Consider the following 12,696-nt stretch of genomic DNA (forward strand, 5'->3'; position numbering starts at 1 on the left):
TGTTTTTGTTCTAATTTAAATAAATAAAATTTGGTAAATAATTATTAATAAATAAATTAAAATTCTAGCAAAAATTTACAGTAAAGTGGTGGTACATGTACATGTATGTAATAATTTATCTGAAGATTTATCATTCTTACCTTTTACCAGTTCTAATTCTGTCTAACGGTGAAGGGTATGATGGTGTACCAAACTGATCTGAGGTGATCATGGTCCCAGCAAATGATCTTGTTAATGATGGCATGGTACGACCCTAAAAAAAACACAAAAGGTAACATAATATTACAGTAACTGTCAAATAGAGAAAAAAAAACACAAACCGAAATGCAACTCTGTTTTATTGACCATTTGAAATGCCAGAATTTAAATCAACACAAAAAAAAAATCATTATTAACATTCTGTATTTGATAATATTAATAATGTACATGTATGAAGTAAACATTAATGCAACTATTGATACTTCTAAAGTAGATGTCTCTTTTACCAGAGCAGATACAGAGTTGGAGACAGTATTCATAAATGCGACTTCCAATGTTACTGGCAGCAAAACTGTTTAGTGCTTTGGATATCAAATCAGTAGAAGAAGCTTCAATGTTATTCCATTTGTAACACAATTATCAGGGGATACTGAGTAAAAGCGTAAATCGTAAGGCAACATAAAGCTACTATACCACTTTAGAAAAAACAAACTGTTATTCACTTTCAGATATGTATTGCATGCATTAATCATTAGCTTCACTGATTATGGCAGGAGGCATACAATTGTTTGCTTTCATGTAAAAAAAGCACTGATAACCTCAGGCTTCTGGCTACTACACTGTACATGCGAGTACAATCCATTAAGTTTACTACATTCACACTATCTCAATCTCCATTCACATGTAACATTTTACAATCTAGATTTACTTTGTGTGAATTCAAATTTTATCAACTATTGAAGATTATCAGCAGTAACTGCACAGATGTAAAGACTGCCCTCTATGGCGAGGGTGCATGTATATATGCATGAATTAAATATATTTGCATTTGACCTCAAACATAATATTAATTTTCATTGAAAATCATTGGATTTTAGCATTTAAAACTTGCACCATTAATCTCAATGTGACACTCATGCAAGTTAGGCAACTTCTTTGTACATTTTGCATTGAAACTTGTTAGCGTTATAAATATTTATTTTAAAACATACAATATGTAAGATTTCCTGATTACGATAGTTCTCATGGCAACCAACAATGGAACTAGATTGACTGAAGGCTGACCTATTAAAGACAAGCAATGCATGGCATAGTCCTCGTTAGTTATCAAACTTAAGATTTATAATTTTGTTTACAGTAATATATAGTTCAAACATAAACATGTCAGAGATATGGATCCAAAAGCTGATGCTTGATTATGGTGATTTGTTAAGACTGAAATTCTGTCATCTTGTTTCTGATCGTCAAAGGAGTACTTGTCCATATTGAGAGATATTGCTGTGGAACAGCATTAATTAAAACAAAATAGCCACTAGTCGTCTATTTTGAATACATCAGTAAATCTATAACATGATGTAGAATGAATATATAAATTTTAAGTCAAATCATGTCAGAGATACGGCTCTAGAACCACATTCTTTAAAACAAAATGGCCATCAGTCAGCCATTTTGAGTCAGATTTGAAAAATAAAATGATGTGCATCAAGGTCCCATAATGTATGCACCAAGTTTGAACAAAATCCATCAATAAATGCTTGATTTAGATGATTTTTCAGCACAAAAATGGCCGCCATTCAGCCATCTTTAATCAGATTGTGAAACAAATTGATGTGCATATATATGTATAATATTATGTATGATGTATGGGTGAAGTTTGAATGTAATCGGTCCAGGCATGTCTAAGATATAGGTGCAGATGCACACACGGATACACAGAGGTCAAACCACGTTCGAATAGGGACTGAAAAAAAATGTTCCCTCTGAGAAAAATATTTCAGAGTCTCTGCAGCACGAGTATGAGTCAAAGTGCACAATTCACAAATAATCAACTAATCATATTTTTACTGAAAAACATTTTAACCATTTGTGATGTCTGAGATTAGACGGAGATGAAAGCAAAGATAGACTGGCAAATAATTCTTCACATTATCAGATAAAAAACCAAGTTGCAACAAAACTGTTACATTATGACTACTGTGCGTGAGTTGTAGTCATTGGGGTTAATAGGGCTTGTGAAAAGATGCATGCATATACGCGATATCAATCATATGTACGATGTATTCCCAAGGCTTCTCAAAAATCCACAAAGGAAGGTTTCCTACTAAGCCTTCAAGCTTACTTTCACTAAAGCTTCTATTTCAATTCACTGAGCGACATCAGCCTGCCATTACATTTAACAAATTAGTTCCCAAATCCACACAACTCTTTTAAGCCCTATACTTTCACAGGTTATGTGTTTCTGTAATCTAGCCATTGATGTGTAAGGAGTGAGAGAAAGCTAGGTTAAGCAATCTGTAAGATTTGAAAGTGCAAGTTATTTTTTTCTGTACTTTTTATTCCACTAGATACTGAGTCAAAATTACTTCATAAAATATTTAACACAGGCAAATTTCATAAAAATTAATTATAGAGTTACATGTATACATAAAAAGAAAAGTGTTCTGTGAAATATAAAATGTAACATATGGGGGTAAACAGCACACATAAATTAATTTTTTTTTTTACTGTGTACTATATCATTATAATATGACTTTATATTTTGATCATCGACACATTTCTTTAATGTCAGTGCATATACTACTAAAAGAGTAAATACAGTATTTACATGTGATAAGAATCGGTTTGGATTCTTGTTCCGCTCTTACAAGCGGAACATATAATAGCACATTTACTCACATGAATGATAGAGGTGTGTCTATGAATGAAATAAATACTATTTTAATGATCCAGGATACAAAAAATACAATTTTTAAATTTCATGTATGTGTGCTTTTATGGGAGATACTCGTCTAATATGCTAAGAGAAAATACAAATTACATGTACAGCTGTATGTGTCCATGAACCTGGGTGATAATCTTTAGAAAGAGGGTAAAATTCAAGGCCTAGTAGTAATCATATCAAATTGCCCAATCAGCAATAAACAGGGGCAACAAATTTATTCATGTGTTGGTGGAAACATGTCAGTTAGGAAGTAATCAGTAACTGCTCTTAAATTAATAACTTAGGATAATTTAGAACTGCCTAGAGCTTCCCAGTAAATGTTTTATAGAAGGTTATCTTTGAACCAATCAGAAGGCAGTGAACATTAATTACATGTTTGGAGATTTAATTAGACTACATCATGGGGTAAACTAGTAAATTAAGATAAACATAAACAGTCTCGCAGATGATGGCAATATTTTAGGAGATAAAACTAAAAAACACTAAGCCCAATCTTATAATAGATTATTACTATACATAAATTGGCTAGACATGTATACAATGTATGCTATAACTATCTTTAGTTTTCTGGAATGAATGTATAGTCACAATACAACAGTCAACACACCTCATCATGTTACATTCTGGCTATATATACATGCACATGTACATGTACAAATGTATCAGTAGAATGAATGTTAAATGCTGTTATTTTCAAGAAGTTTGAAGTATCTGATTAAGGTACTTTAAAATAACAGGAAGCCTCATACATTTGTAAATTTTGACTCTTGGGTAAGCGATTCCCAACTTCTCCAAATCATAAGTCATACATGTAGTACACAAAATTTGAATTCCCGACTTTTGATCAAACACACCTCTGTCATCAATCTACATGTAAGTAAATAAACTCCAAATAGAGTGATTGCGATACATGTATAAGTATAAGAATACAAACATATTTTTATCAATGAATATACTGTATTTGTTTACTTAAAGCAAGGGAGTTGTCACCTGCGTATGCGTCAGATGACCATAGCATGTCATTGTTTACAAGCAAGTGTCTACTCATGAGCCTTTGCGTTTTTAGCGCGTGTGGGACTCAATTTCCGCGCATGCACAGGTGACAACCCTCCCGCTTTAAAAGGTCTTTATAGTCAGGTAAGTAATCTATAAAGGTTGGATTATATTTGAATGGATCACAAACTCATACATATTTGACATTATATTTGTCCAGCGTTAATTGTTATTCTAGTCTCTAAACAATAACAAAAGTACAAAAATATTGCTAAAAAGGTGGTTATATAGGACAGGTGGTCTTTACAAATTGTATACACAGGTTGCTCATACATTTGTACATGTACATTATATGTCTTGGGACTGCCTAAAAGTGATCACTATGGACAGGTGGTCTTTATACAAAGGTTGATCACTTCTTGCGCCTTGGGACTGCCTAAAAGTGGTCACTATAGACAGGTGGTCTTTATACAAAGGTTGTTCATACATTACACCTTGGGACTGCCTAAAAGTGGTCACTATAGACAGGTGGTCTTTATACAAAGGTTGTTCATACATTACACCTTGGGACTGCCTAAAAGTGGTCACTATAGACAGGTGGTCTTTATAGACAGGTTGTTCATACATTATACCTTGGAACTATCAGACAGATGTTCTTTACATAGAGGAAGTCACTGCACTGTACATGGATAATAATTCAGCATACAGTTTACATGTACAACAAGCCATGCATGGCACAGTCCTCGTTAGTTATCAAATTTAAGATATATAGTTTTGTTTATAGTAATATAGCTGGAATATAACCATGTCAGAAATATGATTTTTTAACATTAAAATGATTGACATTTGTATCTGATCGTCACACAAGTACTTGTCCATATTGAGAGATATTGCTCTGGAACAGCATTCAAAATCAACCATTTTGAATACATGTATATATATATAACATGATTTATAACGAATATATAAAATTTGAACATAATCAGTCAAAGCATTTAAGAGACATGGCTCTAGAAGCCCAATCATTAAAACAAAATGGCCGCCAGTCAGCCATTTTGAATCCAATCTGACAAATAAAATGACGTGCATCAGGAACCAGTAATGTCTAATGTATGTACCAAGTTTGACTGAAATCCATCCATAAATGCCAGAAATGCTTGATATTTGATGATTTTTTAGCACAAAAATGGCCACCATTCGGCCATTTTGAATATGATCGTCGAACCAATATATCTGTTTATCTATGACATGATGTATAATGAATATTTAAAATTTGAACATAATCAGTCAAAACAAGTCCGAGATATGGCACAAGAACCACAATCATTAAAACAAAATGGCCGCCAGCCGGCCATTTTGAATCTTATCTGAAAAATTATTTGCATGAAGGGCCCATAATGTCCAATGTATATACAAAGTTTGAACAAAATCCATCTGTAAACAGCCGAGAAATGCTGGATTTTTAGGATTTTTCAGCACAAAAATGGACGCCATTCGGCCATCTTAAATCAGATCGTAAAACAACATGTTGTGCATCAAGGTCCTATAATGTCCAACGTATATACAAGGTAATATTTTTTTATGTTTACTTTTAATAAAGCAAATATGATAATTTTTCTTCCAACAATGGAATCCTCTAAAAAATACAAATATTTGTTCACAGCAAAATGGATGGATGGATTACGATGATGTCTGTCTACCAGCATGTACTGAAATTGCCATGCATTAACCCTTAGCTGGTCAAGTCAATGTAAAAGTACATTGGGCTGGCAGGATTCAATATAATACAATGTACAAGAGCAAAGTCGATTAAGTCATACCCCAGACACTTTCAGATATTCAAATTTTGCTGGGCGATGATCAGTTCTCAAGTTTATTGAACCATATCATTATTATAACTAAACAAATTATTTATTCCTGTAAATTAAATGGCACTTCACCTTCATTTTGTCTGGTAGAAAAAAAAGTAATGGAAACAAAAGAAATGGAATATTGTATATGTAGTAAAAATAGCACTATCGAATTGTTTCAGGTGAAGTGGGGTAATTTTACCTAATGTTTGTTTGTGCATCTTTCAATTTTCAATCCACAATTTTTTTCAATACAATTGGAGTTACATGGTAATCTGTCTTCATTATTTGTTGGTTTTGTTTTGTTTTCTTATTTGTTTTGTTTATTACTGTATTTATTAAAGTCCTGTAATTTTTTTGTTTATGGGTAACAAAAACAAAAAAGTTGATTAAGTCACAAAAACTTGTAAAGGTTTTCAATTATAAAAGATAAAACCATCCTGTGGGGATAGTGAAAGATATTACTTGGAATCTATGAATGACAGACAAAGCCAAGCTACAAGACAAGACTCTCTCAGAAAACCTATCTATATAAACAAGATACTTATCTGTAATGTCTGGCAAGTAATGGTTTGATTAAATTTAGTATTAAAATTAGCAATCGGCAAAAGTAGCACTGTTATCTTGGGAATTACTGCAAGGAAGATGAATTCAAGTCATCTCTGTCTAAACAAACTGATTGATTTTTATGTGCATAATCAGGTACAGGAGAAAGCTACATGAAGTTTGTTCCGGTGTTCCCGAGTGGAAAATCCAGCATCAAGCATCTGTGTCCCACAAATTACACTGCACAACAACATATTTTCTTTTACACTTCAAGCCTGACTGGGTACCAGCTTGCCTTGACATTTCATAAAACTTGCATGTGCTGAGAGAGTATTGGAGGGATATTTTAAATTAATTCTAAGATTAAGCTTAGTTCTTCAATCAAGAAGCTTGGCAACTACTGTAAAGGGGTTAATTTATTCACTGGGTGTTAATTTTGATGACTGGAATTAAAACCCAGTGAGTAGATCACATAAATTTATCTAAATGATAAAACTGTGAATTTGAAACCCAATGAATGTGCCTGAAATAGTAAATCAGCAAAATTTAAACCCAGTGAAAATTATTATATTTATTATTATTAATCATTTTACAGTAATATTGGTCTGCTATTTAAGATGCACTAGTTGTGCACGTGATCTAAAGCATTGAGAGGTTTATGATACTCAGTGTGCACCTCTACCACAAGCTCAATTTAAAGCTGATTTTTGAGATATCTGAAAATCTCTAACAACAATTACATGTTTTTTTGTACACGTTTTTCAACATTAAACTAACCACATCTATGGATTACCACAGAGCATCTATATGCAAATTAGGTGATTGATATGCATGAATTGCGACAAAAATCAGGTTATCCATGTTATCCCAGAGCATCTACATGTATGTACCAAGTTGTGAGATATCAGCGGATACACAGTAATGCTAATGTGTGCTTCGCAAAATAACGCGACCTAGTGATTGATTTACGCCAATGTAGTCAACTGCCTCTGAACCAAGAATGTATATGTGTGAACATATGTTTTTTTTCAGTGGTCTGAGGTTTCAGGTTTGTTAAAATACGTCTTCAGGTCACATTCCAGAGAAGATATCAGGATATGATCAAAATAGTTCAATCTACACATTATGGTGTATGTTTGTAAATGTATTTAATGAATATTGCAGTATAATTCCTACCCCTGTACTTGTACTTGAATTTGGATTCCCATGAGTTGCCTCATCACCAGAAATGAACTGATCACTACTCAGTTTAGATTATGAGATAAACAAATAACAAGAGATAAGAGAAGACATACATGTACCAAGCCTTCGCGTCACTAGTTTATTTTTATTGGGTATATATGACAGTGACATTATGCTACAATTACATTGTACAAATATTAATTGAGTATGTGGAGAGTTTTCATCCACAAAAAGTCCCATTTGAAAATAGTTCTTCATCTTCAATTGAATTTGTGTCACAGTTATGATATAACACAAGAAATCCTAATATGACATCACCAGTACTACAAGTACATGCATACATGTATGTATATTATGTATATGGTAGTATACAAACTGATTAGCATTCGTGATGACCATTCAAAATCACACATCCTACTACTTATACATTTTATGTATACTTAAATTTTATAGCATTACTGTTATGTTTAATAATTTACTAAATTTATACAATTTAACTGCATCCCATACATGTATAAAAAGTAAAGACCTGCTCTTTAAATAAACTGATATAAAGTGTATCCTCTTTAAATGTTTAATCCAAGTATTCGGTTCTTCGCAACACCTTCCAAATCATAGCAAGCTTACAAGTATACAATCAAGTACATGTGTTTAAATTTTGACAAACTGAATTCAAGGTCGACATACCAGTAATACATTGTATGTGCATCAATGAAAATACTGGTGCTACACATCTCTTTTATTTCTAGATTATAGAGAATGAATTTTTATTATTACCAGTATATAGGATTTGGTTTCCTAATAATTTGTAGAATTATAACAAGAAATTACATCCTAGTTTTAATAAATATATGCACAAAGATGTATCCAAGCATTATAAGACACAAGATTATTGAATTTGGGTTCATTCAGAATTCAAATTTATTCCTTGCCACTGGAAACGTGTCCTAATTTCCTGCGTAGAAAGTTCCTTTCATATTGGTGACTGCAGCATGAATCAAATCATCACCTTGTCTTATGCAGACGCTGTCACAATGGTACCAATTACAGACACATATAAGAACTGACAGTCGCGATCTATAACAGCTCAATAGATATTGATTATACTATTCCACACAGTAGACATTTTGCGCTATTCACATACAGGGAATAATAAGCCTATATGGAAATTATAAAATGGACTTATATCTGCTGAAAGTCGTGACTATATTGCGTCAACAAATATTCTTTATTTTGACAGGGCTTTCACATGTACATGAATGAGAGTATGTACTAATTCAACAAATATACCGTAAATGTATTGATTTTTCATTTTGTTATTTTCGCTGATAACATAAAATTAGAATATACAATGTAACCCTTTGTTTCAGTGGAAATACATCAACTAGTGAATATGCTCAACAGATCAAATAGTGAAATTGAAAGACAATCAATGCTTTTACAGTAAATTTCTTATTTTTCAATGATTTGATAATATGGCAAATTTTAATGATTTAACAGGTAAAAATTAAAAGTTGTACGTTTTCCAAGCTTTAAGTGACATGAACCAATGTCATTTTAATAAAAAAAACAAGCAGCCTATCGGCTGAGATAGCTCCGCTGTTAGCAATGCACATTTCAATTAAAGAACTGAAGACATCATTAGAAAATGAACAATATGTATAGTATCAAAGCAATCGGACTTGCGGTTTTTAACAAGAAGTCGAAAATATCACTTTCTACCAAAAATGACCAAAATATTCACCAAAATTAGAGAATTGAAGATATCATCACGAAATGAACAAATCTAAGAAAGGTCTACATGTAGTATCTATATAGTAATATCAAAGCAATTGAACTTTTGGTTTTTAACAAGTCGAAAATATCACTTTTTACCAAAAATTACAAAAATATTCACCAAAATTAGAGAATTGAAGATATCATCACAAAACGAACAAATCTGAGAGAGGTCCACATGTAGTACCTATATATGTCGTATCAAAGCAATTGGACTTGCGGTTTTTAACAAGAAGTCGAAAATATCACTTTTTACCAAAAATGATAAAAATATTCACCAAAATTAGAGAATTAAAGATATCATTACAAAATGAACAAATCTGAGAGAGGTCCACATGTAGTACCTATATATGTAATATCAAAGCAATTGCACTTGCGGTTTTTAACAAGAAGTCGAAAATATCACTTTTTACCCAAAATGACAAAAATATTCACCAAAATTAGAGAATTGAAGATATCAACATGAAATGAACAAACAAAAGAGAGGTCTACCCAAGGTACATATACACCAAGTATTTTAGAATTTTTTTTTTTTTAAAAAGGGCCACAATCCTCATTGCAGCACAATATGTGTAATTATTTACCGTACTCGACCGTGTTAGCGCCCATGCCCGGGGCAAGCACCCACTTTTCGCAATTTTTATATTTGGGGTCACATTCGGCAAAGCGCCCACCTCTTAAAAATGCAACTAATTTAAAACTTGGTCTTGCGTAACGAATCTTGGTAATCATTTTTATATGATACAGCATGGATATCGATCGCTGTGAACATTGAATGCGTAGAACACGGTAACTGTGAGTAAACTGCGCTTCGACAATGGACTGTTAATACAAGTAAAATGCGGTAAATATTTCATGCCATATTCAGTTTACCTCTCAACAAGCAGCCTATCGGCTGAGATAGCTCCGCTGTTAGCAATGCACATTTCAATTAAAGAACTGAAGACATCTTTAGAAAATGAACAATATGTATAGTATCAAAGCAATCGGACTTACGGTACAGTTTTTAACAAGAAGTCGAAAATATCACTTTCTACCAAAAATGACAAAAATATTCACCAAAATTAGAGAATTGAAGATATCATCACGAAATGAACAAATCTGAGAAAGGTCTACATGTAGTATCTATATATGTAATATCAAAGCAATTGAACTTTTGGGTTTTAACAAGAAGTCAAAAATATCACTTTTTACCAAAAATTACAAAAATATTCACCAAAATTAGAGAATTGAAGATATCATCACAAAATGAACAAATCTGAGAGAGGTCCACATGTAGTACCTATATATGTAATATCAAAGCAATTGAACTATTGGTTTTTAACAAGAAGTCGAAAATATCACTTTTTACCAAAAATGACAAAAATATTTACCAAAATTAGAGAATTTAAGATATCATCACAAAATGAACAAATCTGAGAGAGGTCCACATGTAGTACCTATATATGTAGTATCAAAACAATTGGACTTGCGGTTTTTAACAAGAAGTCGAAAATATCACTTTTTACCAAAAATGACAAAAATATTCACCAAAATTAGAGAATTAAAGATATCAATACAAAATGAACAAATCTGACAGCAGTCCACATGTAGTACCTATATATGTAATATCAAAGCAATTGCACTTGCGGTTTTTAACAAGAAGTCGAAAATATCACTTTTTACCAAAAATGACAAAAATATTCACCAAAATTAGAGAATTAAAGATATCAATACAAAATGAACAAATCTGACAGCAGTCCACATGTAGTACCTATATATGTAATATCAAAGCAATTGCGGTTTTTAACAAGAAGTCGAAAATATCACTTTTTACCAAAAATGACAAAAATATTCACCAAAATTAGAGAATTGAAGATATCATCATGAAATGAACAAACCTAAGAGAGGTCTACCCAAGGTACATATACACCAAGTATCAAAACATTCAGGCTTGTAGTTTTCAAGAAGAAGTCGAAAAAGTAAAACATTGACACAGACGACGACGACGACGGACAATCACTCATATGATAAGCTCCGCTCGACAAAGTCGAAAGCGGAGCTAAAAATGGCTAGATACTAGTTTTTTTGGAAAAACCACGTCGTTTATTCGCTAAAATCAATTCCAACAGAACGTACTTCGACATTGATAATTCACTTCCGCATTGCGTTACCGGAAAGTCTTTGGGAATTTCCAAAGAATTGCGTTAGTACAACTCAGCATTCTGATTGGTTAATAACCAACTTGACCCATTAGGTCAAAGGACACTGGTGCAGGTAAAATCTGCAAATGCATCATGGCAGAAAATGATATTCATCGAGAGTTTGCGTACGATCCAACACCTTCGTCAGTGGAGATAATATGACAATTTTGACTTTGACTGTGTTCCAACAGACTCAAATATTTTTAATTTCGTAAATTCTGGTGGTACGTAATTAATATTGTAATAAAATGTGCATATTTTTTGTGATCATTTTTGTTTCTCCATTGTAAAAATCAATGACGACTCAACTAAATTTGTAATTTGATTTTCCCTCAAAGACATAATCTGTCACTTGATGAATACAAATTTTGCATTTGCACTCTTTTTTGAGGGGGGTGCTCGGCCGCGAGTAAGCGCCCACCCCTAAAAAATCATGATTTTTTGAGTTGAGGCCCCTGGGCGCTAACGCAGTTGAGTACGCTATGTATTTTACCAATATTCTATAGATTATGTATCAAGCATAGCGCAGAAATGGTTGTTACTTTAACACACTAAAGACTGAACAAATTTTACTTCCTATGTCAGACATATTATTTTTTGACCTTTTCCCACTGACTTGGACTGACAAATATAATACAGTATTACTCATGTGATGTGAATCTTTTTAGAATATTTTCATTACAATAAATAGAAATTTGGCTTCCATTATTCCATGTTTGTTGTATACATGTGTACAATAAAATGCTCAATCCATAGAAGATTTGAATTTAGCATGACTTGCTTATGGGAGTTCATAGTATTTAGTGGCATGGATGAGCAGAGATGTGACGCTTCACTTGGTACAAAGTAATAGCTGTTGATGAAGCAAAGAATAATCTACCGTGCTCAGGTAGTAAATCTCAACAACAAACCCTGAAAAGGTTGTCTGTTATTAAGCGTATCTTAACAGAGTGATAAAACCAGGAACGGCACTAATAAATGCAGCATAAATACATCGAGCAGTAAAGAAAAATAGAGCATTCTGGAAATCGTTAAACGTGTTCATGCTTTAAATATACAGCTTTGGGAAGGAGATTATAAATCATAAACACAAGATGAAAGCCGCTTAGCTTCTTTCTTAATAATCATGATCGGCACACACAGCATGCAACAACTCATTTGACGGTTTATTCCTCAGTTGCTGCGCAATCAGTCTTATTTGTACCCCGTGATGACAATTTTATTCCATTCAATCTGGAAAACAAAT

At 32.7% G+C, this 12,696-nt stretch overlaps 1 protein-coding gene across 2 annotated transcripts in view; it reads right to left on the reverse strand.

Moving 5' to 3' along the window:
* Positions 1–12,696, reverse strand: part of LOC100375061 (PAS domain-containing serine/threonine-protein kinase-like) — a 69,933-nt gene that overhangs the window by 29,218 nt on the left and 28,019 nt on the right. For both annotated transcript variants that reach the window (XM_085508084.1, XM_085508085.1), the window contains exon 3: positions 141–253. In XM_085508084.1, coding sequence (XP_085364210.1) covers positions 141–253 — 113 coding nt within the window. The remainder of the gene's footprint in view (positions 1–140; positions 254–12,696) is intronic.

This window comes from Saccoglossus kowalevskii, chromosome 14, assembly GCF_978046115.1.
Source record: "Saccoglossus kowalevskii chromosome 14, keSacKowa6.1, whole genome shotgun sequence".
In the NCBI taxonomy this organism is placed as follows: domain Eukaryota; kingdom Metazoa; phylum Hemichordata; class Enteropneusta; family Harrimaniidae; genus Saccoglossus; species Saccoglossus kowalevskii.